The sequence below is a fragment of the Lithobates pipiens genome, unplaced genomic scaffold, assembly GCF_037356315.1.
Source record: "Lithobates pipiens isolate NorthernLeopardFrog02 unplaced genomic scaffold, aLitPip1_a1.2 Scaffold_25, whole genome shotgun sequence".
Taxonomy (NCBI): domain Eukaryota; kingdom Metazoa; phylum Chordata; class Amphibia; order Anura; family Ranidae; genus Lithobates; species Lithobates pipiens.
The window spans coordinates 60690091-60716764 of NW_027507787.1; the positions used below are offsets into that span (position 1 = coordinate 60690091).

General features: G+C 44.6%; 1 protein-coding gene across 5 annotated transcripts in view; it reads left to right on the forward strand.

The window, feature by feature from the left end:
• NDST2 (N-deacetylase and N-sulfotransferase 2) overlaps positions 1-26674 on the forward strand; it is a 241202-nt gene that overhangs the window by 98482 nt on the left and 116046 nt on the right. For all 5 annotated transcript variants that reach the window (XM_077454536.1, XM_077454537.1, XM_077454534.1 and 2 more), the window contains one exon: positions 24455-25821. In XM_077454536.1, the coding sequence (XP_077310662.1) occupies positions 24796-25821 (1026 nt within the window). In that variant the 5' untranslated portion in view covers positions 24455-24795. The remainder of the gene's footprint in view (positions 1-24454; positions 25822-26674) is intronic.

A 26674-nucleotide genomic window follows, 5' to 3' on the forward strand; every position in this document is an offset into this window, starting at 1 on the left:
TCTGCACCCAGTGGCTGTTCCCCTGTCAAGACGGAGTGTTATCCTAGCATTCCTACTTTAATGCAACAGTTGTCAAATTGATTTATCAACTTGTGCAAATCCTCTTGTCTGCAGTCTTTTGGGAACTGGTTTTCAAGTGGTGACCTAGCAACATGCATTACATTATGGACTTTTCTAGCTGTTGCGTTCTTTATTTGTAACAGTAGTAGGTATTTGGTTTATTTTAGTTGGTGATCAACGCTTCCTAGTATTTTGTACATTTACTGCATGTTGTGTTTTTGCATATGTAGTTCTAACAGATTACGGTATCTCAAACATGTCCTGTCCATTTGTAAAGGTTGTTGGCGGTTATCTTGCAAACTACTGTGGTGTCAGTTTTGTATAGTGGGACCACAATTTTCAATTAAATCCTGTTGTTCTGGTCCTTCTGCTTACATTTTAGTTTTTCCATATAATTTGGTTAAATTAAAAAAATGTAAATAGTGTTTCTCATTTCACTATATTCATAATTGGATTGCTGGATGTGTATGTTGTACTTGGAATGTGTAGCAATATTTTGGTTCCCGTCTGCACAATTGTATTAATGCTGTATATTCAGGTTTGATATTTTGTTATGACTTGAAATGAATAAACTTGCAGTCCAAGTTCTGCTTTTCCCTAAGGCCCCTTTACATCACATGGGTCCTGCGAGGGATCTCTCTGCTGTTCTCCCTGAGCAGGTAGATGACAGACCCATGTTCGCTCCGCTATGCAGAGTGGACAGGGAGACAGCTCTTCTCTATGGGGGGGCGATCTGTTTCTCCATAGAGAGTGATGGGTGGTCCAATTGGGTCTGCCTGAAAAATGGACAGGCGGACAGGATCGGTCTGTAAAAGGGGCCTTAGGCCTCATTCACACGGGGTGTACGAAAGCGTTCACCCGTTTGACATGTTTACCCACACAGGGATGCACAGGTAGTCTCAATGATGTCAATTGTGACATAGTGGCTGCATGGACACAGACGCTGCTCCCAATCTGACATCTATGGAGATGCACAGCCCTGAACGCAGACAATGAGGATGCAGTGAAAGGATTGTGGATCTGTGTCTTTCTGTCTCAAAAGTTAAACGTCGAGTGCATTTATACCCCAGATAATTCACCAAAGCACCTTACCCCCGACCCTCCACGGTAAAAAAAAAAAAAGTTAAAGGGGTTGTAAACCCTCAAGGGTTTTTCACCTTAATGCATTCAGGTGTAAAACCTTCTGTAGTGCAGCAGCCCGCCAGAGCCCACCTTTTTCTTACCTGAATCCGATCATTCCAGTGACTGGGACAAGCACAGCAGCCCCAGCCATTGGCTCCTGCTGCTGTCAGTCAAATCCAGTGACACAGGAGTCATGTGGGATGGGGCTGTCTATTAATGGACGCAGCAGCTGGACTTGGGAGCGTGTCCGCACAAAAGCCCCTGTGGAATGCAGCTCTCTGTGGGGGCACTCGAGAAAAGGAGGAGTCAGGAGCACCACTGAGGGGCTTCAGAAAAGAAGGATCAGGGCTGCTCTGCAAAACCCTTGCACAGAGGAAGTAAGTATGACATGATGTTTTTTATTTTAAAAAGTCAAAAAAAGGAACCTTTATGACCTCTTAAGGGCTCATTCACACAGGCACTCTGGCCATGTGAATGCAAGGTTTATCCATGTGGTTAGAGCAGTGTTCAGGGCCATACACCTGCACCCACACACTCACCCTGGCTGGGGAAAGGGGGGACCCTGTCAGGTAGGCTGTACGGAGACCCGAAAAGCAGTCCCGATTGTAGGTTCAGATCTTTAATGTTATTAAGGAAAGCTTGGTTGTTGTAGTGTCCAACAGCCTAGCAGTGTACTATTTGGTAGCACATAGAAGGTGAATTAGAATGATTCTGGAGGTAGAGGGGAAACTATGTATTTCCAAGTGCAATAAATCTAGTATTGGAGAAGACCACCTAGGGATGCCCGTAACGTCAGATTGGAGAAATTTAGAGTCCATATATATGGTAAAGGGAGCTCACTCTATTGGACTATTTAAAGCTGAATTTTAGTTATGGCAATTTTTGCTTAGTTACATTTGGTTCTGCTTGGTCCAATCTATCTATGCAAATCCCATACTTGGCTGTTACTTGTGGAAGCTGGAAATTACTGTAGGTAGATACTGCTACTACAGTGATTGCTGCTGGCTTCCAAGCCCTGTGCTGAGTAGAGGAAGAGGGGAGTAGGTAGAATTGTAAGTGACACTGAAGCTAAGGTGCGATGGGTAGGATGACAACCAACAAAAAGTACCTTCACAGAGATCAAAGGATTGGAGTTTTTTTGGGGACGAGGAGGTAGTCAACTGTATTAAAGGCATCAGAGAGGTCCAGGAGTAGGAGTAAAGCTAAAGACTGTTGGTTTTAGCTGTTAGTCGTGTTTTGATTCTTATGAGAGTAGTTTCTGTGGAGTGTTTGAGGGCAAAATCCAGACAGAAAGGCTCAAGGAGGTTATTCTCAGTGAGGTGGTAGTTCAGTCAGATGTGGACCAGATTTTCAAGAAATTTTGAGGCAAAGGGGAGCAGGAAAATGGGTTGAGGTTGTTCAGATTGGTTGGATCCAATCAATGAGGGCTTTTTCAGTATGGGGCTAACTAGTGCATGGTTTAGATAGTTGGGGGGGAACAAGCCAGAAGAGAGGTAGAGATTGAAGATGTGAGTTGGAGCGTGTAGGATAGAGCCAGTGGGTGAATAGTATTTGCGACGGAACAGGGAGCAGGTGGTTAGGTGGGCATGAAAAAAATAAAATGGCAGCCATTGTCTATAGGGGCAAGGCTAATTGAGAGAAGTATTGAGTGTACCTGTAAACTTGAAGTGTTAGGTGGGGGAGATGTTATGCTTTTAAAGCGCAGTTCAAACTGTTGGCACTATATAAATCCTGTATAATATCTGACCATTGGGGATCTCATCATGAATTTTGTATCAGTCTTATCTTTGAATTGATTGGTGATTTCCTGGGTAGTGAAAATAGAAAACCTTAGTTCATTAAAAAAAAAACAAAAAAAACCCTATAACCACAGTTGATCAGAGGAAGGCAAAACATTAAAACCAGCCCTTTTACTGAGCATGGTCCAAATGGTCCTAACCATGGGGAGGCTTCCTGGCCTCCTAAGGCAATCAGATATTTTGTGTATCGGCAATCTTTTGGTGTTTTTTTTTTTTTTTTTTTTTTTACTTACAAGGATTAATTCACACAAGGCGTATTGAAAGCTGTAGCACTGACTGCCTGCATGAAGTTGTTTGGAAAACTTGTGCATCCCCTTGCGGATATACACCGCTCCCACACTGGGCATGGATTCATACACCCTATGTGAACAAGGCTTAAATATTAATATCCAATTATATCTGCTACAGACACTCTTTGATCCAGTCAAAGCTCTATTGCTTTGCACAGTCCTTATCGGACCTCAGTTATTTTCAATGGCTCCCTAACATACTGTTTTAGTAGTGGCAATGCACAGAAAAAAAAATGCATATTGGGTAGGGGGTGCCCCCCATGATGGATTGCCTTAATGTAGCATGAAAGGGTGCCCAATGCTCCAGGAGAAGCATATTGCTGAACTTATGCCCTTAGGATGATGATGCAGGATGTGTGGTGTATATGTATATATCTGAGCTTCTGCTTTTAAGGGAGGTAAAAATTCACAAGACTACGGCTTTTTTACTACTCAGCCAGGGCAGCAGTCGGGTGCACATTCATATGCATAATCCCACCCTTACGTGGTCACACATTTTTTAATGGCACAGGCTTTCCCTTGTGAATAAGCATCAATGATCCATGCAGCCAGCATGGTAGACTGTGTGCCCAGTTACAAATTTATATGAATGTCTTTCCTATATGGTATAAAATGCTTATCAACGTGGTTTTGCTGTTTGAGAAAAAGCCTATTCATATATTCTATACAGTTTTATTGGAGTATAAAATATGCAGTAACCGCTCTCTCTGAAACTTTTAATAAGTGCTCTTTATTTTGTGTATGAAGTGGCCTGCTTGCTTTTTGGCACTGAAGATAATATCGGGCATTAAGATATTGCTAGCGCTGGTTTGGGTAAAATGATTCATTAAAGAGAAGTTTGTGTGCTTAGAGTGGTAATATGACAGAGTTTTTGGACAGTACCTCCTTACTGGACCCCAGATCAAAATATTCTTTCTGTACTGTGGTATGTTCTGAATCCAGAAAGGATTAACACTTAATTCTAACATTTTGGACACTTGAGGAGAGGAAGTCAACTGATTTCCAGGTTTCTTTTTAGTTTGATTTGAAGGGATTTTGTGTTTTCCTCATTACTGAAAATTGTTTCTGGTCTTTTGCAAGTTGAGAGCTTTTCAAAGGTAAAAGTCTGTTCCTCAAATCTTAAAAAGCTTGGGACGTTTTTGTGTTAAAATTGTACATCAATATATCGTCTGATTAGAACTGCTTGCATTCTTATATACCTCGTTATTTCCCCTCAATGGGACATATACATTTTACTGAAGATTTCTTTACTTGTTGAGGTTTTAAGATGGGACATTGCCTTTCTTCTTGTATGAGGCCATGTTTCTATACATTTTTAGTAGTACTCCATGCTTTAATAGCCCAATAAACAAAGTATTTACTTTTCTTTCTCCTACATTGAGGGGCTCTGGAAATATTTCACCCTTTGCTTATACTCCCACCAAAAGGACTGGACAATGGCAAGCAAAAAGGTTCTTTTCTACATCTCTGCTGAAGCTTTGCCTCCAATTGCAGCTATCCAGCTTGGTCATCCTCTGCCTGGCTTTTCGAATGGCAGCCTGACACTTCAGCACTGGATGCTGCAGGGATAGCCTTGAAGTGACATTCAGGCACCGAGTTCCATGTACGGTACTTTTTAGACTCTGTTCTGTTAAAGCTGGCTGTAGAATGCATTTTAGGTCCCAAGCTGCTGGAACTGCCTTAGTGATTGCTCTGTCCCTGAAGACTTACTCTAGGACAGCCAGGCTGAACATCAGGCACTCAATTAGGGGTTACCGCTGTCTAAGAGCTGATGCCCTCTATTAGATGGGGTTTCATACACAGTTTCTTTCCCACCATTCAGTGTTAAAGCATCTCCCCCCGTAGCTGCAAAACGCTTTCCTCCACAAAAACTGCTTCCTTATCTGATCTGGTCATCCTCATTGCTCTAGACTGGCCCAGGTGAATGTGGAACAGCGCCTTGTAAGATTACTTGCGGATGCTCCATTGGCTCTTCCAGATGGTCAGAGTTTTCTGTCCCAAGGATTGATTTGCCGTCCTCCTTTGCAGTCGCTGGCAGGAACAAGGGCATCTGTTTGTGTGATTCATAAACCTAGGAAGTCTACCGCTTTTAAAGGTCTATCCTCTGTCATGGAAGGCATACTGGGAGTTTCATCATGGAATTGAATCTCCTTCTTGCAACTGGGTCTAGACCAGCATCTCGCTTTTCAGTACTATCAAAGGTCAGGTTTGTGCACCTTTCAATTCAAGTTTCAAAGACCATTGGCCATCCTTTCTTTTAACTAAGTCTTTTGCATACAGGGTCACTCCATTTGCTCCCCTGTGACTTTGTGGTTCTCCTTTTGACACTGATGTTTAAACCCACTGAAGATTTAACTCCTTTCACTCTCATCCATGAGAAGGTATGCGTTTTTTTTTTTCCTTTTTCTTTTTGTGGAAATCACCTCTGTGGGATGGAAGTCTGAACAGGTGGGCCTTATCCTGCAAGAAACTCTTTTTGGTTTTGCATAGAGGCTACCATGGTGTTGAGATCCATGACATTCTTAACTAAGGTAATTTCTGCCTTTCACTTCTACCAGGACATAGTTATTATTATGTCCCCGTCAGGCTACAGTTTACCATTGTCAGGATGTGATTCAGAATATGAAAATCTTATCTCGCCACTGGAAAAACTCCCCTTTCAGGAAAAAACATTTTTTTTGAAGCTCAAATAGTCCATGTAAAGTGGCAAATGCTTCTCATTTCACCATCCTCCATATCTGGGAACTCGCAGCCTCTTTCCTGTAGATACCAGCTTTTCACTGTTTGTCAGCCACAGGGTTCAGTTACCTGGTTTTCTGGTGATTGGAGTGACCAACGTGTCACTTCTGTCAGGCAAAAATAGAGATCAGGCTAGCTTCTGAAATAGGGGATTCTACGCTCTTCTCCCTCTACTGGTAGCCTAATCTGGGCACAAGAAAACAGGGAGAGGAGCACCTAAGAACCTCTGTATGATGGTCTGCTGGGCAGCCAGTATGGACCGTGGAGAGGCAGGAAGAACTTGATGGGTGCCCTGTTCAGGAGATCTAAACTGAGCAACCCCTTAAAAAACCCCAAAGAGCACCATAGCCACACAGCCCTTAATTCAATGCATCATACAAAGCCCTCCATCCCAGCTTCCCTCCTTCGATCCACAGATGGCAAGGGAATTGTCCACGAACAAAATGGCATACCCTAAAGCCCCCCCCCCCCCCCGCTAATGCATTGGCATTTTCCACCCAATGGTGTTGATGCAGCCCCATTCTTTTCTTCCAGTGGCACCACTTAGGCAGAGGCCTTTTTTTTTTTTTTTTACTTCCAATTAAACTAGTGATATCAGGGAATTTCTTGCCTCGCCACTGTCATTCCCATATTTCTCTGTAAGACAAGTGTATACCACTACTAAACTTTTCAATTTGCTGTGGTGTGCGGTAACCTTTACATGTTTTGGTGTGGTGCACTTCCTGAGCTTCCTTCTAGATCCACCCCCTACTCTTCCCCCTGTCTCACCCCTATTCTCAGGCCCACTAATATGAAAAGCTCCTATCTTGAGGTTTCTCAGGCAGACCGTCATCAAAGCGTATGGCCACCCTAATTGCATTCCACCCTTTCCTGTCAAGGTGTGTATATGTTCTGCCAGTCTTGGAAAGAATATTTTAGACTTGTTACAACTACTTTAGAATTTTGCTGGTAAAGTACAGTATGTTTATCTAGATTTTCTCCTATTACATCTGGCAGGTTATGCACCAGTTTTAATCACTATTTCTTTTATGTGGCTCTCACATATGAGCGCATTCATGTAGAATAGATTTTACCTATGCAGATATTTTTTATTTTATTCATGCACTGTTGCTGCAGGAATTGACCAAAATTTGGTCAGTATGTAGGCTACCCTGCTCGCCAGAAGTCACTTGTGTTTTTTATTTTTTTTATTTCTGTGGAAAGCATTTGAATACTCTGTTGACTGCAGCTGATCGGGGTCTAAAGGGGATTTCTCCATCCACCTCATTTGTGTGTCTGGAGTAGGCTGTCATTTTTTTTTTTTTTTTTTTTTTTTTCTTTTTTCTTCCATGCCCAAACTAATAGTATGCCAATCTTTCAGCAATTTTAGTATTGCATTGCACCATAAGTTCCCTGCCAGAGATCCATTCTGAGTCATAAGATCCACCCATACACTGAGATGCGCAATAATAGGATAACGGTGTAGAATAAAGCCAAGTATGCACAAATGATGCCAGCCGGGTCAACTTTCGGCCCGTGTCCTGCAGTCGGTTTGACCAGCTTCTATCGATGGGGCATGACCGAAAAAGGTCTGCCATTCGGCATACGATCATTGCCTTTGATCCACTTTCTTATATAAAGTGACTACGCTGTTTGTTGTCTTCCAGTTATGCTTCTGCTTTGTTACCCTTTCAGATAATCGTAAGTGGCTGTTTCAACACATTATGCAGCCATAGTCCATGGTTGTCACTCCCAGAAATCCCACTCTGAGGAATATTATGCGGCCATTCCTGGAGTAGATGGGGCCACTGGATAGGAAGTTGTCATACAGTGGTAGCGGCAGATCAGCAGCACTGAAATACAATAAAGGAAAAAGATGAAAATTTGTATTGCATTTAAAACAACTGACTATTGTTTAATACCCAGTGCCTTAACAACGTAGATGTCGGATCAGTAAGGGTTTACATATATTCCAGGCTTGGCTTCTATGTAAAATGCATAATCCACAGCTTGAAGGCAAATATGTTTTTCCTCTTACTTTATAAGTACCGGTATGTGTGTTTGTGCTGATTTACACACAGTTTTAAGTTGTCCAGGAGAAAGTTGCTGTTACAGGCTTGGATCCCAAGTGTTAATATTTAACCTGTGAAAGTGTTAGGCTGGTATCTTGTCACACAACACCCACTGGAAGGTGATGTATAAAATATGATAAATGGCTTAAAAAGTAGCTTTTAATGAGGAGCACTACACTGGCTGTTTTTTGTGTGTGTGTGTGTGTGTTTTTTTTTTTTTCCTTTTTGTTTTGTTTTCTTTTAACCTTGTTCTAATGTAATGTTCTTCTAGTTAAAGCAGTCTTCCTCCACCTTTTTACCCCAGAGGAACCTTTGAAATAATTTTCTAGTCTCTAGGAACCCTTACTGAAACCAATTCATTGGTGGTCAGTGAAAAAAAAAAAAAATGCCCCTTACATTTGTGGTCATGTGGAATGAGGCAGCCCTTACAGTGGTGGACAAAATGCAATCCCTACGGATGCTTAAGGTTGTTGGCTTCATGCAACTGGCTCTACCAAGTGGCATTGACCCCAGAACTATGCAGACACCTTAAGATAGGAGGTCAATCAGCCACAGCTCAAGGAACCCCTAGCAACCTTTGGAGGAACCCTAGGGTTCCACGGAACCCTGGTTGAAGTATTAACTCTGTAGTTAACTGTCTCAGCCCCTGAACTTTCACTTGGCTTCTGTGGTTTTCCAGAAAACATTAAAGGCTCCCCTCTTATAAAACGTCACCTGTACACTGCTTTTCCTTTTGCACAATAGGTTCACTCTAAATGATGATCAAGGGTGGGGGCCTGGGGTTGTTCTCCTTTTGGTATGTCTTTGACGAGCCCTATCCAACTTTATGCTTTTAGCCCTCGTTCACATTGAACGTGGCTTTGAAATTGTGTAACTCCATCTGAAATTGTACAATTTCAAAGCCGCATTTCAGTGCACTTCGTGTGCGGCTTCATTCATGCACAGATGTCTATTAGTCACACCCAACATCGCCAAAAGTAGCGCAGGAACTACTTTTGCAAATCAATTGGAACAGTGCCATTGTTGGCAATAGGTTTTGACTTTACATGTGATTTGGTCTGTCAGATCGCATAACAAATCAATCCAATCTGAACGAGGGCTTAAAGGAAAACCGTTTGTAAGGGAAACACCTGAAGCAGCCATTGCTTACCTCCTTCTGCAAAAGGAACGGGTCACCAAAACCCTTGCAAACATAACTACATAGAAGAATATTTAGCTGCAGCCAGAGGACGTTTCTTTTCCATGTTTCAGAACTATACTTTGTAATTACTTATATCAATTAAACTAAAACAAAATCAACTTTTTGCATGAAATCATATGGCATACTGCAGAGAAGCGCTGCTTTGTTTTCTGTTAATGCGGCGGTCTGTCACCCCCTGTGGTTGAGAGCTAGAACTGTGCAATCTGGAGGGGTGCGAGTCAACATAAAAAGTATTGTAGCCGCTGGGCCAGAATAGTGCCAGCACCTAGGCTTTTCTAAAAAAGTTTACCAATGGCATCTTCCGTTTTCTATCTGTACAGTTTCCAGTTAAATACATTTTAAAGTGACACTAAGGGTCCGTTCACACAGGGGCAACACGACTTTGAACAAGACTTTGGGAGGCAACTTGGACACGACTTGAGTATGAATCACAGCGCGACTTGAGGCAACTTACAAGGCAACTTGAAGTTGCTTCCAGGAGAGGAGACTTTACCAGTGGCCAATCACATAATAATCAGCTGTGTGGGAGGGAGGGGTTTGCCTAGAAAACTATTTTTACTTCCTGGAAAGTTGCTTCAGTTAAGACAGGGGATCAGACTTGAGACAACTTCTATTGAAATCAATGGGTACAAGTTGCCTAGAAGTCGGATTGAAGTCGTACAGGAACCTTTTCTGAAGTCGGAGCGACTTCAGTAGTGTACATTAAGACGGCTCTCATTCACTTGCTTTGATTTTATCATGTTGCGCGACTTGAGGCAACTTGGGACGACTTCCTTTTGGATCCAAAGTTGCTCCTGTGTGAATTGGCTCTAAGGGCCGGTTCACACAGCGAGGCGATGCGAGGCGACACGGCTCGCCTCGCCTCGCTCCCGCAAGTCGCCCCCATTCAGTACTATGGAACCGTTCTGAGAGGAGCGACTCGAGTCGCTCCGACTCAGAAAAAAGGTTCCTGTACTACTTCTGGGCGACTTCGGGGGCGACTTGCATTGACTTCTATACAGAAGTCCTCTGCAAGTCGCCGCTGAGATCCCCGCAGGTCGCGGCGAGGCAAGTCGGAGACGCCTCGCCGCGCCTCGCTGTGTGAACCGGCCCTAAGGGCCGGTTCACACTGCGGCGCGAGGCGAGGCGACACGGCTCGCCTCGCCTCGCTCCCGCAAGTCGTCCCCATTGAGTACAATGGAACCGTTCTGAGAGGAGCGACTCGAGTCGCTCCGACTCAGAAAAAAGGTTCCTGTACTACTTCGGGGCGACTTCGGGGGCGACTTGCATTGACTTCTATGCAGAAGTCCTCTGCAAGTCGCCGCTGACCCCCCCTGCAAGTCGCGGCGAGGAAGTCGGAGACGCCTCGCTGCGGCTCGCAGTGTGAACCGGCTCTAAAGCTTTGTGTTTTTTTTGTTGTTGTTTTTTTTTGTGTTTTTTTTTTTTTAATCACACACATGCCTTCCCTATGCAGCTTGTTTTGGACAACGTCCTGGGGTCCCTCTGTGGCTCCTCCCCACATTGGGTTACCCCCTAGGAGAAGCGCTCTCCTGAGGGGGTTACCTTGTGGGCACGCTCCCATTCATTCGGCGTCCATAGCTCAGCACTGGTCTTCTACTCGTCTGCTTTTCTAGCAGCTCTATAGACTCTTTGACACTGGTGACCAGAAGGTGGTAAAAACAGGCGGCTGAGCCATGGCTTCATCAAAGTACCAGCCTTGACATTACATCTCACATTGTTACCTGGGCAACTATTAAATGTTAGTCTCTTTCTGTAACTTGGGAAGCAATCTGTTTACATTGGCAATTACTTTGCGGCAATGTGGCCTTTGGTAAAGGAGTTATGGGTAGGGCTGCTGGGTACAAACTTCTTGGAATCAGTTGAGGGTGCCAGTAATTTTCAAATGTGTTAGGTGTGGAATCCTAGAAGTAGGACTTTATTGGTATCTGCCTAATTATACCTCATTGCATTATTTATTTAATTGTTTTATTAGTATTTGGCGCTCAGATTAATTTACACACTGGAAAATACTATAATTCTATTCCTATGCCATTTAGCTTTGATTTCCCTGGAGCTTCCAGAGTTAAAAGAACATTGTGGAATGATTAGGGAGTAGAGCAATCCCTTCTGTTGTCGCTGACATAGTTTCTGTGTGATGGTGTGGTTTTTGGGCACTTTGAATTATGCGCAGTAGCGTGCGGTGTTGGCATTACTATACGGTATACAGATGCACCATATTAACGTCTGTACTTGTGTATTTACTTTGATGTTCTCTGCCTGTTTTTAAAATGATGTACTTTGGTTTGTTTACAACATGTCTTTAAATACATTAAAGGAAATGCGGTGTTTGGTTTTTTTTTTTTCGTGTTTTTTTTTTTTTTTTTTTTTACTATACATAGGAGTATGTTAAGCATAATTTAAATCTTGTCTTTGAAAGTTATGTTTTAAAAATGGTGTTTCTATGTAAATGTAAACATCATGTTTTCTCATTTTATGCATAGCTCTCCTTAAAGTGTTACGAAACCCACAACCATAAAATCACTCTATACAGTAAAGCATGCTTGTTAATCCTCTGCATTGTGTAAAAAGAAAAAGATAAAAAAAACTGTCTGATCCTGTCTTCTCTGATCCTCCCCATCTTCCAAAATCTCCAATCTATCCCCTGATAAGACAGCCTGCACATAAGTCAGGCTGCACATGCTCAGTTTGGTGTGTATTGCTAGTTTTTTTTTTTTTTTTTTTTTTCATGGGAGGGTGCATGTGATCTGCACAGAGTCAGCCTCATAGGACAGAGTAGAATATAAACTCCTCCTACAAGCTTTACCCAGACACTGATGGTCACAAGACTGCCATATACTGCTGAGAAAGTATTTAGCAGTTTACAAAGACCAGGTATAGTGAATGCAAGGTCCTGGGTTTAGTAACACTTTAATGTTTAGTAGTCCCTCACAATTAAAAACGTGTGTGTCAGCAATAGGCCACTGTGCTTAGTGTTTGCCAGAAATTGACGGCCAGAGTGCGGGTGCATATTACCTCCCCAAACGCAGCACTGCTGCAGTGGGTGGCAGAGTGCTATGACATTAAAATTAAACTAGTTAAAAAAAAAAAAAAAAACTATATAAAAAAAAATAAAAAAAATAAAATCTGTGTGCTAACCTAAAATATCATCTTTTGCTCTTGGCCATCTCCAAATATACAGTGTTAATTCCCGGAGTGGGACTTTAACGGTCATTGTCATTCAAAGGAGAAGTAGATTTTGGCTTGCAGGCAATGCATTCTGTACTGTAAGCTGCTGTTCTCTGTGCAATGGACTAAAAAGAACCAATAAGACCTAGTCATTTACTGCTGTGCTGCTTCAATAGGTGGAGGCCTGGAAGAAGATCAGCTTCCTTATGAGAGGCAGGATCTCTTTGCCCAAAGTAGTTTCGCGGGATACTGTCTCAAAGGATTTACTTCTCTCAAGCTTCAGCATGATGTGCGTTCTTGTTTCAAGAGAACCCGTCTATCAATTAAATTACTTTTCAGAGCGGATTTGTTTTGAATGTGTAATCTCATAACCATTTAGATCCCACAGCCCCAGGCTAGCCCTCCGCAAGCTCAGCAGCAGAGTATTGCACCAGCCACACCAGCTCGTTTGGCTGTACGTCTCTTATGTATCACAGGAGTTCAGTCCGTTTTGCACACCTGTGACCCATTTTCAGCAGAGAGCGGGCTGAAAGTCCTCTCTGCTGATGTCAGTCGGTCCAGGCTCGGCGTCATCACGATCATGAAGTCAGGATGTGCCTAGATCCCTGGACCGACACAGGGCTCAGCATCTTGGCAGGCCACTGAGATCCTAAACCAGCCGCTCCCACCCCCTCCACAGCTCAGCGCTCCATTGAGCGTGGCGGGACAGAGAGCTGTGACTGACAGCAGCTCTCTGGTCACGGAGCTTTGAGAACCAAGAGATCAACTGTGTTCAATCGCTCGGTTCTCAGTGTAGAGATGCCGGGGGAAAGATGCAGCATCAGAGCGATGCTGCATTCACCTAGGTAGGTGTGAATAAAAAAACAAAAACCCATACTTTTAAAGCCAGCACAAGTGGCCACATGAACAGGTTTTAGTGATTTTTTTAAAAACATTTTCTTATGCCCTGTACACATGACTGGACTTTCTGGCAGAAAAGGTCAGACGGAATCATTCTGTCGGACATTCTGATCGTGTGTGAGCTTCATTTGACTTTTGACTTTTTTTTTTTTTTTTTTTTTCCTTTTTTCTTTCTAAAATTCTGGCAGACCTAGAAATAGGAACTGGTTCTGGCAGAAAGATTTGAAACATGTTCTATCGAGAAAAACGTTTGTCTGTATGCTGTTCTGACGGACCAAAAACGACGCAAAGGGCAGCTACTGGCTATTGAACTTCCTTTTTCTAGTCGTCATCGCATTCTAAACAATCGGACTTTGACGGAGTTCCACCGGAACGGACTTGCCTACACACGATCACGCCAAAGTCCTTTGGAGTTCAGTCCGATGAGAAGTCTGCTCGTGTGTATGCGGCATTAGTGATTTCCTAGTTGTATAGTAGAACACAGGCTCTAAATCATTACAACTAGGTTATATTGTATATGCAGCTACTGTCAAATGATCAGACACTGGCAGGTAAAGAAGACTGGAGGGACGTCCCCCCCCATAACACTTCTTGCTCAGTGCTGGCTTCAATGTTTCCTAGTAGTCCTAGGTGGTGTATCTCTTCTCTGCTGGGAGAAGCATACTTCCTTTGAGACTTCTCTCTATTTCCCTCTCTGAATAACAATCCACCCTGTAAGGAGCATTTCTTTGTGTTTCACAAGGGCAAAGTTTCCTTTCCTCCTAAAGATCAGTCAAAGTAATCGGTCTCCTTACGTCTTCCAGGACGGATCAGAATTGTTCGGATCCTACCTGGAAGACCTCTGCACTTGTAGTGACATCTAATCGCCCATGGAGGTAAGTGAAGCGGGGGTTGAGTGAAGGGGTGTAGGAGGTACCTTTTTTTTTTTTTTTGTGTGTGAAAAGGGGAGCTTTAAATTCTACCAGGTGAATGTTCAGGACTCCTCTGATGCAAGAGTAAGGTGCTACAAGCCACTTTGAATCTGCCTTTCTGACCATTTTCTTTTCTTTTCATTTTTGATTTTGTTGTCATAGTTGGTTTCTCCTCCCCTTCAGCTTAACTGCTTTTAGATGCCCCAGCCTTAATGATTAAATAGCTTGTGTTCTGTCCTGTATGATTAGGAAAACAAGATTTTTGACTTACCGGTATAACCTGTTTTCCGGAGTATTGTAAGACATGGCCCCCTCCCCTATTTTCTTATGATCTTGCTACAATATTTAGCTGGGGGTGGTTTGTAAAGCAGATATCATAGCAGCATTATTTTCTTTACATTTTTTTGCCAGTGTCCAATCACCTAGTCTAATTAGAGCGATTTGTAAAAGGTTATTTTTCTTACAGAAATAAACCTGTTATAACTACCTGCCGTCCAGTACTTTTGCACGTAGCGATCCCTATCCTCCCTTTTCAGTGTTCTCCACTCTTCCTCTTGTCTTATTGCCCCCCTGTAGTAAGCTGTGGATACATTCATGGGGGGCGCCCTTGAGTTGGGTTACGTACGTCCATGGACATGCACAATGCATATGGGGGGTGGCATATGGCTGCTTTCTAAAGTTTGTGGCTAGCTTTAAGCCTGATAGGTTAGTTATGTGATCCATGATTTTATATGTCCCTGGGTCTAGCTAACTACTGCATATTCCGCTGAATATTCAAGTCAAATTTAAATTACAACAGTTATAAACATAGTATTTAAGGCTGGGTTCACACTGAGGAACCGAGCGGCTCACAGCAGGGGTCCTGTGCAATTCACACTGGAGCTGCTCTGGAGATGTGTGAACCAGCTCCATAGAGAGCCGGTCACAATCTCCTGACATGTGAATTGGATGTGGTGAAACTCGCAATCCAATTCACACTGGTGGGAACCCAGCTTAAAAGTTGGTCCTTTATTTTCTTTTTGGCAATATGAAGGTGAAATTTAAATGAGGAGATTTTCTCGGCATGTCTGTGTATGTTTATTATTACACTACCCTCTTTTGCTTGAGAGATCATCTTGGATTTGTGATTCTTCAGTGGTAGCATTCCCAACTTTCAAAGATGCAAATGTGTTTGCATGTCCAATCCTGTAAGGCTGGTTACACACACGTTCAACCCAGTGGGCTGAGGAAACAAAAACTTGACAGATCACTGTACCAACACAAGCAATGTTGGTGCAGCAATCCCATATGCTGTGCTATTGTACTTTGACAGGACGTCTCCCCTCTCCAGAACACACTGATCAGCACGCACAACCTTTGTCTGCAAGCGTTAATCTTTGCTGGACTTTACGAACAAGTTGGGGAGAAAGCTGGGGTTCTTCTTTTAAAATTTTGTGTGCACTAAACTGTACTGCAAATAAAGAGCTTTGCCTTTGTCAGGAACAGATTCACGCTGCTGACCCAGATAGGAAAAAGTCCCCAGCACAATTATATTAAAATATGCCTTCCTCAAAATAAAACACGAGTAAAGCACATTTCTTAGCCCATATTGTTACATCTTATGAGAGCTTGTCTTTTTGCCTGCAAATTACATTTATTACATTTATTTTTCCATTTTTTTTTTTTTTTTTTAACGCATTAAAGGCCAAGTTCACCTTTCTGAAAATGTTCAGCATGCACCCCCTCCCCCATGACAGCGGGCAGGGATCCTCTCCCCATACCCACTGTCAAAATTTGAAAGCAGCTGTGTGGGGCTCCTCCCACGTGGCTGTCATTCATTCAGTTTCCTGCAAATGGTCTAGAACAGTGATGGCGAACCTTGGCACCCCAGATGTTTTGGAACTACATTTCCCATGATGCTCATGCACTCTGCAGTGTAGTGGAGCATCATGGGAAATGTAGTTTCAAAACATCAGGAGTGCCAAAGTTCGCCATCACTGGTCTAGAAGTACCATCAGCCATTGCGGCTGACAACTTGCAGTTCTTAATGAACTGCGAGGGTGCTGGTGAGCTCTCTCATGTAGTTTGATCTTCCTGCTCTCTAGTAACTGCCTGCCCATACCAGAGGTACAGGCAGAGCGCTATCCTCAGTCTGCAGGAGCTGGACATTGCACCTGCAATCTACTCTGCAGGCTCCTTAGGAAAAAAAATACTTTTTTTTTTTTTTTGTAAGGCAAACTTATCCTATAAACTGAAACCTGACCAGTATTTTTCTGCTTTCTCTATGCAAACCACCAAATCATAGCAACACAGCAGTTGTCTGTTTAGTAAAACATTTATTGAGAGAGGACAGAGTCTTGCCAGTAGTGATGGCATAATGCCTGAATGTTCAGCCTGATCATTTTGTGAGTTACCTTGGCTATAAATCTGTTTTAAGATGTCAAGCCTGAAATGCATTAGCTCAGTTTGAGACAGCTTTTGTGGCTGATATTTTTCAGGTGCGCTGCCTGCGCTCTGCGTGGGCAACGCAAGTCTTAATTGTAACTTGCCAAGTCTAGCTTCTGAAAGCATTTAATTGTAAAAAAAGCAATCCCCCATCTCTCCATACAGATATTTTTTCCATCACTGTAAACAAAGATTAGCAGAAATAATTGATCCGGAATGCATCAAAAACATGTATTCCTTCTAAAGAAACATAAGTTATCGTGCAATATATATATTTTTTTATGCTTAACAATGTAATTAAACTAAATCGATAATCTCCGTGTTAGATTGCTTTTGTCTTTGGTTGAGCTGTACAGAATTTTGGTTTGGATTGATCGGCGTTCTACAAAATATAATGCTGGATGGTGTGCAAGAGGTGGCTGTCCCTGTCACATCTCTATCTGTATTTGATGTCATTTTCTATCCTGCCAGCGATATAACACAGAGGTCATTCGTTATCACAACAGCTCTGTTGAAATTCGTCAGTATTGTTGGCGCCAATGTAGTGTTTTGGCTCCTTTACTGCTATGGTTTGTTTTTTGCACAACAAAAAATCTGTTTATTAAAGCTTGACTTCTTTTTAAAACGGTTTCATTTGTTACGGATGGAGTGGGAAAATTATTAGAAACTGTACCCAGTTTTTAATGTTTGGCTGCACCCTTGGGGGAAATTTTCCACCCATCCTGTCCCACTGCCCCGTCGTCAATGGCAATGGGGGGGGGGAGGGAGAACAGTGCCCCGTCGTCGGTTGCAGTGGGGGGGGGGGGGGGACAGTGCCTCGGCAGTGGGGGGGGGGGAGAACAGTGCCCCGTCGTCAGTGGGGGGGGGGGGAGAACAGTGCCCCATCGGTGGCAGTGGGGGGGGGGGAAGAACAGTGCCCCGTCGGTGGCAGTGGGGGGGGGAAGAACAGTGCCCCGTCGGTGGCAGTGGGGGGGGGGGGGGAAGAACAGTGCCCCGTCGGTGGCAGTGGGGGGGGGGGGAAGAACAGTGCCCCGTCGGTGGCAGTGGGGGGGGGGGGAAGAACAGTGCCCCGTCGGTGGCAGTGGGGGGGGGGAGAACAGTGCCCCGTCGGTGGCAGTGGGGGGGGGGGGGAGAGAACAGTGCCCCGTCGGTGGCAGTGGGGGGGGGGGGGAGAACAGTGCCCCGTCGGTGGCAGTGGGGGGGGGGGGAAGAACAGTGCCCCGTCGGTGGCAGTGGGGGGGGGGGGGGGGGGAGGGAGAACAGTGCCCCGTCGGTGGCAGTGGGGGGGGGGGTGGAACAGTGCCCCGTCGTCGGTGGCAGTGGGGGGGGGGGGGGAGAAGAACAGTGCTGCAAAAGCCATTACATGCTTTTCTACAGCTTCTACATTGAAGTACATTGAACCACAAAAGCACTGTTTTGCATTAAAAAAATGAACCCCTTACAGTATTTTTTTTTAAACTGTAGAACTGTGAAAGTGGTATTTACGGTAGCGATTTGCTATTTTTATACTATAAAGGGCTAATTTTTTTTTTTTTTTTTTAACCCCATTATGTTAGCCGATCGATTATGAAATTAATTACTATTTTCATAATCTATTAGTAGTTTCAGCCCTAATGCTGTTAGGCTCGGTTCACACAGGGGCGACTGCGATCCGACTTCAGGTCGCCCCTAGTCGCCTCAGGTCGTACAACATTTAAAAATCAATGTAAGTGAATGAGAGCCGTCTTAATGCACGCTACTGAAGTCGCCTCCGACTTCAGAGAAGTTCCTGTACTACTTCAATCCGACTTGTAGGCGACTTGTACCCATTGATTTCAATGGAGGTCGCCTCCAAATTGGATCTCTGTCTATACGAAGGAGACTTTGACAGAATTACTAGCTCTGAAGGGGGAACTCCACGCCAAATTTCTGAAAAAAATTTGGCGTGGGTTCCCCCTCCGAGAGCATACCAGGCCCTTAGGTCTGGTATGGATTCCAAGGGGAACCCCCTACGCCGAAAAAACGGCGTGGGGGTCCCCCCCCAGACCCTTATCCGAGCACGCTACCCGGCCGGCCAGGAAAAGGGGTGGGGACGAGCGGGCGCCCCCCCTCCTGAGCCGTACCAGGCCGCGTGCCCTCAACATGGGGGGTGCCTTGGGGGAGGGGGGGCGTGCGGCCCCACCACCCCAAAGCACCTTGTCCCCATGTTGATGAGGACAAGGGCCTCTTCCCGACAACCCTGGCCATTGGTTGTCGGGTCTGCGGGCGGGGGCCTATCGGAATCCGGGAGCCCCCTTTAATAAGGGGGCCCCCGGATACCGGCCCCCCACCCTATGTGAATGAGTATGGGGTACAATGTACCCCTACCCATTCACCTATAAAATAAAAGTACAAAAAAAACACAACACACGAGATAAAATACTTTATTGCACAGCTCCGGGGGTCTTCCGTCTTCGGGGGTCTTCTCGCCGGACTCCTCCGCTATCTTCTTGTAGCTCTTTTGCTAGCGGAGGAGTCCGGCTTTCTTCCTCGCTGCCGGCCTCTTCTTCCGACTTCGGGGGTCTTGTCCCCCTCTTCGGTTCTTCTGCCGGGCCACCGCGCCTTCTTATAGCTCTTTTACAGGCGGTGGCCCGGTCTTCTGTCGCCGCCGCCTTCCGTTCTTCTTCTCCAGGAGATGTTGACTCGACGCTCTCTCCGGCCGCAATGCCAGGGACGCGCTGCGCTGCCACTTGTGTAGGGACAAGGGGCAGTGTCACATGGGTTGATGTCACATGGGTTGGTCACGTGCGTTGATGTCACATGGTGACCCCGCCCCTTACGATGTCACAGTCCCGGAGGATGCTGGGACTGTCGCCATGTGACACCAACCCATGTGACACCAACCCATGTGACCAACCCATGTGACCAACCCATGTGACATCAACCCATGTGACATCAACCCATGTAACACTGCCCCTTGTCCCTATATAAGTGGCAGCGCAGCGCGTCCCTGGCATTGCGGTCGGAGAGATCGTCGAGTCAACATCTCCTGGAGAAGAAGAACGGAAGGCGGCTGCGACAGAAGACCGGGCCACCGCCTGTAAAAGAGCTATAAGAAGGCGTGGTGGCCCGGCAGAAGAACCGAAGAGGGGGACAAGACCCCCGAAGTCGGAAGAAGAGGCCGGCGGCGAGGAAGAAAGCCGGACTCCTCCGCTAGCAAAAGAGCTACAAGAAGATAGTGGAGGAGTCCGGCGAGAAGACCCCTGAAGACGGAAGACCCCCGGAGCTGTGCAATAAAGTATTTTATCTCGTGTGTTGTGTTTTTTTGTACTTTTATTTTACAGGTGAATGGGTAGGGGTACATTGTACCCCATACTCATTCACATAGGGTGGGGGGCCGGTATCCGGGGGCCCCCTTATTAAAGGGGGCTCCCGGATTCCGATAAGCCCCCTGCCCGCAGACCCCGACAACCAACGGCCAGGGTTGTCGGGAAGAGGCCCTTGTCCTCATCAACATGGGGACAAGGTGCTTTGGGGTGGGGGGGCCGCACGCCCCCCCTCCCCCAAGGCATTCCCCCATGTTGAGGGCACGCGGCCTGGTACGGCTCAGGAGGGGGGGGCCGCTCGTCCCCACCCCTTTTCCTGGCCAGCCGGGTAGCGTGCTCGGATAAGGGTCTGGTGTGGATCTGGGGGGGACCCCCCACGCCGTTTTTTCGGCGTAGGGGGTTCCCCTTGGAATCCATACCAGACCTAAGGGCCTGGTATGCTCTCGGAGGGGGAACCCACGCCAAATTTTTGGGCGTGGAGTTCCCCCTTCAGAGCTCATTCTCTGATTGGCCACGGCAAAAGTCGCCTGGTCTGGGGCGACTTGTAAGTCGCCCCAGATCGTGTCTAAAAGTCTTGTTCAAGTCGTCTCCAAGTTGCCTCACAAAGTCGTCCTGAAGTCGTGTCGCCCCTGTGTGAACTGAGCCTTATCGGGGTCGTGGGAATGTTTTTTTTTTTTTTTTTTTTTTTTTATCACTTGTAATTTTTTATTTTTATTTTTTTTACTTAACAAGGATCTGTCAACCTTCTGTGAATCAGTGTACTCTGATTCGGATCATTTTAATAAGGTTGAGTCAGATCCAAAGCTTTGGTTCGCTTGCTTGTCAGCAGACTCAGCAAGTGAATCGAAGAATCGATTCATTTCAACGAACACTTCAAAATGAACTGCTTCACGTTAAAAATCCGAACTTCCCATCAGGACTGTGTTGGAGAGGTTTCTCTGGAGGGAAACAATCCCACCACAAACACCACTACATTGAAACATCTCCCGAACTGGGCAAAGTGAGTGCTGCAAGTGCTGACATCACCATTCCATGATCAGTGTGGGAAATTCATTCCAACAATTCTGCTGAACACATATTTCCCTAAGCAGATGGGACTCAAATTTTGGCTGGAAAGTACAACACTTTTTTTTTTTTTTTTTCATCTGAATGTTCCATCACGTGCAGTGTTAATACAACTTTTAGCCAGATGTTGAGCATTTGCTGTGTGATTCCACGGCCATATGAATCCAATTGACTTCACGCTATGCTTCTTTCAGGAAATAGTTTGTTTCTGTCCAAGGTAAAATGAAGACCGCCAGGTCTATAGGGCATGTAAGGAAATGCAAGGCATCTGTAATGAAAAGTCTTAGTTTGGACTGCACAAACATGCTTTTTACCATTAGTTTACTTCTTAACAGTATTGCATGGGAATCCCATGTTGTATGCAGTATGGGTTTAGAGAAATTCCATTAGTTTAAAATTTTTGCAAAAAAAATGAATAAAAAAAATTCCCTTACTTCCTAAATCAGTAATATACATGTAGTGACAGGATGGAGATGAGATGCACAGGAGAGGAAGATGGGCAAAAAGGGTTAAAAAAGTAAAATAAAATCCTACAAATGATGTAAAACCTTAGAGTATCTTCACCTAATAAAGGAAAAAATTAAGTCAGCAGCTGTAAATACTGTAACTGCTGACTTTTATAAAATGTACCAGTCCAGAGATCCGGAGCTGTTCCTGACAAATCTCCGGGTCCCCCTAACCGCCATGTTTACTGTGGGAAGCTGGCTGTGACTCCTTACGGCCACTGTGCATGTGCAAGCTGCACTTTGTGACTCAGCCTTCTGAGACTGTGACGTGTCCCTGAAGGCTGCGAGCAGAGAAACCTTTCCTACCTTTCAATAAATTTTCATTAAGCACTTCCAGATCACCCACCATCATTGCACATCAGTACTTTTCAAGAGGAATATCCATGTTATGGCAGCAACTGGCTGCCATAACCCCGGTATCCTCTTCAGCGGGCGGTCCGCTTCAAGGTAAAAGTGGTCTCTGTGGCGGATTTGCCACCAGTTTACTTTTATCAGCAGCGTGAGAGGGGGTCCCCATCTATCTCCTTATCAATGCAGGGCAGAAGGGACATCAAAATGGGCCATTTTTATTTTATTTTTATTTATTTTTTGTAAATATGAGATCTGAAGTCTTTTTGACCCCAGATCTCATATTTAAGAGGTCCTGTCATGCTTTTTTTTCTATTAGAATGGATGTTTACAATAAAAAAAACTTCTTTATATAAAAAATAAATAAAAAAAGTGTAAAAATAAAAGGTAAAATTAAATGAGAGAAAACATTTTTTTAAACGCACCCCATCCCGACGAGCAGAAGCTAACACGTATGTGAGTAGCGCCCGCATATGAAACCGGTGTTCAAAAAACACATGTGAGTTATCACCGCGATCAGTGGAGTAAGAGCAATAATTCTAGCCCTAGACCTCCTCTGTTACTCTAAACATGCAACCTGTAGAATCTTTTAAATGTCACCTATGGAGATTTTTAAGGGTAAAAGTTTGTCACCAGCGTGAAATGTTGGGTATGACTTTACTTGGCGTAACATGGCGTAAGTGGTTAATACTCCTCATTCACCTTCCTTTGTGAGGGAAGGGGCAGGGCTCTTAAATGTAAACAGATCAGGGTTTACATTTGTGATTGCTTTGATTGGCCATCACAAGGTGACTGATGACGTCATGACTTGCTGCTTGCATAGGGCTGAGAAATCCATCCACCTCCCCTCCCCAAATGTGAAGTTAATGACTGGCCAGTCCCTGAATACCAATGCTGATTTGTGATCTCTTTATTTCCAGCTTTTGAATCAGCTGGGGAAGCAAAGCGAAGGCCCCTCCATGGTCAAAGCACCGGTTCTCTTTAAATCACATTGGGGGTCTATTTGTACATACTGAATTTATATCTGCAATTTTGTGTTTGAGTAGTACTGATTGAAGTTCACTTTCTAATGTCTAATGGACAAGGCTATGTAGGGTTTGGTGAATTGGACATTAATTATGCATTTCTGAAAACCGCATACCGTAATATGTGTCCTAGGGGGAAACAATCCTGGAGCAAAAAAAAAATAAAAAATGCAGCCCTAACGCCAGTTATGCAGTAATATTTTAAGAACATGATGGGCTCTCCAAATATAAGATGTAGGCTGCACATCATTTTTTGTTACCCTACAGTATAGGGCAGCCAGTTCACTTAAATGGGCTGCCTTGAGTGCAAAAAACACTCCAAAGTGTCTCATGTACCCTTTTTGGGCACTGAGCCAAGTGCATTTTGCTGTAGGTCTGCTGGTTACCCTCATTCCAACCCTCCAGAACATTTAAGTGTAAATATGGCTTCAAGGCACCTTTTCACAGGGAGCTTTCTGATCAGGCCCACCCTTCAGTGTTTCAGGCAAACCCAATTAGAAGGTCCATGCATCCCTATGGAAAGATGGGTGTAAACTGACATGGGTCTGTTTTACACCCGACTACCTCTGGGTCTCATCCGGTCTACCAAAAAACGAAGGGAATCTGTTCTCTTGCATTTAGACAGATCGGAGTACTGGGTGGGCTCTGTCTGTGTCTCTGCTTCGCAGAAAGAGACATGGATGTGTCATCTGCCCACTCTGCTCCAAATTAGCAGGGGATCTGTGAGCTGATCAGAGCGGAGTTTACCACATGTGAAAGGGCCTAATGTCGAGCGGCATCGGGCCAGTTCAATAAACTGGTCGACATTCGAGCTGTGTGTACGGCAGCCAGTCCGACAGAAGCTGGCGGGACATGACTGAAAAATGGTCTGCCGATTTGGCATCTGATCAGCGCTCTTAGGTGTGTTCTGGGGGGGGGGGGCACCCCCCTGTCAGAACAGAATAATTCAGCGTGGGAGATCGCTGTACTAACATCGCATAGTTAGTACAGTGGCTCCTCCTGAGCTATTCAGTTTATTTTTTGGGTTAAATGAAAAAAACGAAGTGTGTACTAGGCTTCAGGGTACTTGTTTGCTGTTCAGATGCATAAATACTTTGCCTATCATCATCGTGTGACAGGTGTGCTTTAATTACACGTATTCGATCTTTTTTGTATCCTAGTATTGTTTTTAGGAATTTGGTATAGTATTGTACCCATAATGAATATGTGTAGCAACTCTGAACTTTACAGTTCAAATGCTGTATATTTTAAGATATATATGCTAATAGCTAATGTGCTATATTTTCCTTTTGGCTGGAAAAAGACGAGTTTAATGTTTTTAAAGGTCTGTTATCTGGGGTGAAAGATCCTTGTTCTTTCGTTAAGTTTACTCAGTTATAGGCAAATATTGCCATTTTACTGCTACTACAGAAGGGTAATGGGACAGAGGCTATGAATGTTCTGTTGTCTACATGTAAACAGTTAATGCACAATTTTTTTTATTCTCCTTTTAAGCATGAACTGTTCTAATTCTCCTGTTAAGCAGTCTTTTTATGACAATGTTTTTTGTTTTGTCCAATTCTAGGATACAGCCTAACGGCGAAGATTAAACGTCTGGATTAGACTTGGGGAGGGAGTTATTCTTCAGAAGCAGCTCCTTGGCAGCAGAAGAGGAAGAGAGATGTGAGAAGCGATTGGGATGTAATTCTGCGGTGGCAATCTGTTAAGGAGCCCAGATCGGAGTGCAAAGAAGCAATGGGAATTGGAGGCCATGGTAACCTGACATAAATGGCAGGCTGGAGGCGATTTCACCTCTTCGCGTCCTGCTTTTACTGCCTTTTACTGTGCTGTTGCTACTGCTCTCCTGAGGGACTCCACATATTGGCATTGCACAGCCAGAGGACAGTGCTAAAGAAATTTAGGTGAATGCTGGAAGCAGGTGGGGTGTTTGACCTCACCATGATTCATCTCTGGAAACTGGTTCGTCACATGCGACAGCTGGAACTACACCGCTTGATCCTACTGTTGATTGCGTTCAGCTTAGCCTCTATGTGCTTCTTGGCCTACTATGTCACCAACAGCCCTAAAATTAAGGAGCCTCCCCCTCTACCTTTCAGTGACTGCAGCAGCCAGCAAAGAATTGTGCTTCAGCCCCAAGCTAGCTGGCGGATAGCCAAATCTGTGGACACCTCCCGTACTGAACCCGTAGTGCTTGTATTTGTTGAGAGCATATACTCCCAACTTGGACAGGAGATTGTTGCCATCTTGGAATCTGGCAGATTTAGGTACAGGACAGAAATTGCTCCAGGGAAAGGGGATATGCCAACTTTGACCGATAAAGATCGGGGCCGTTATGCTCTGATCATCTATGAGAATATTTTGAAATATGTAAATTTAGATGCTTGGAACCGGGAGCTTCTGGACAAATATTGTGTGGAATATGGTGTTGGCATCATTGGGTTCTTCAAAGCGAATGAGAACAGCTTGCTAAGTGCACAACTGAAAGGTTTCCCACTCTTCCTACATTCCAATTTGGGATTGAGGGACTACCACATTAACCCCAATGCTCCACTTCTGTATGTTACTAGAGCTAATGAGGTGGAGCAAGGTCCTCTTCCTGGAGATGACTGGACAGTGTTCCAGTCTAACCATAGCACGTATGAACCTGTACTGCTGGCTAGCACCAAGTCTGCTGAATCAATTCCTCACCTTGCTACACACAAAGCACTTCATGCCACCGTTGTACAGGACTTGGGTCTTCATGACGGAATTCAACGTGTATTATTTGGCAACAATCTTAATTTTTGGCTCCATAAACTTATTTTTGTAGATGCTATTGCTTACTTAACTGGCAAGCGCCTCTGCCTCACTCTTGATCGATATGTTTTGGTGGACATTGATGATATATTTGTTGGTAAAGAAGGAACACGCATGAAGGTTTCTGATGTAGAGGTAAGTGGTACACCAAAAAAAGTTATAAAAAAAAAAAAAGTATTTCTTTGGAGATTTGCTGGTTTGTCATATAATGAAAATTTGATCTAAAGGTATTATCCTCCATTAGTCCTCTGCTCACTCCTCCTTCCACAATTTCAGGCTCAATGCAGGCGTCAAAGGGTAGCCATATAGTCGAGCCACTTCACACCTGAACATTTTGTAGCTTGAAGCTCCTAAACGCTCAGCAGACGAAATCCTATACTCTTAAAAAGTCCCTATTCACATAAGAGCGTTCAGGTGCCTGTCAAACATGATATAATTTACACAGAGTGCAGCACCAAGGCACTGCAGCAACAATCTGTATAAACACAAGTGGCCACTATGTCAGCTTGTAGGTAGGTGGTCGGTCAATTAAGCACTTTAGCTTACCTGATCCTCCACTCTCCTGGCAGATGGCGCTTTCCCCCACTCCAGTGGTGTACTTTTTACCTTGTTGTCACATCCAGTGCAGGGCCTATGGACTCTGCATTGCTTTAGACCAGTGTTTCTCAACTCTAGTCCTCAAGGCGCCCCAATGGGTCAGGTCTTCAGGCTTTCCGATATTTTGCACAGGTGATTTGATAAGTTTCACTGCCTTAGTAATTACCACAGCCGTTTCATCTGAGGGAAATCCTGAAAACCTGACCTGTTGGTGCCCTTGAGGACTGGAGTTGAGAAATTCTGCTTTAAACATCAGTAATTTATATGGCAGGCACGTAGGGGAGGAGAAAATGCTGTGAGGACTTGTTAAAGTAGATTTACTTACCTAATCCTCTAAGCTGCAAGAAAAATCCCCACAGCATTTTCTCCCCTACGCTCCAGCCGTATAAAG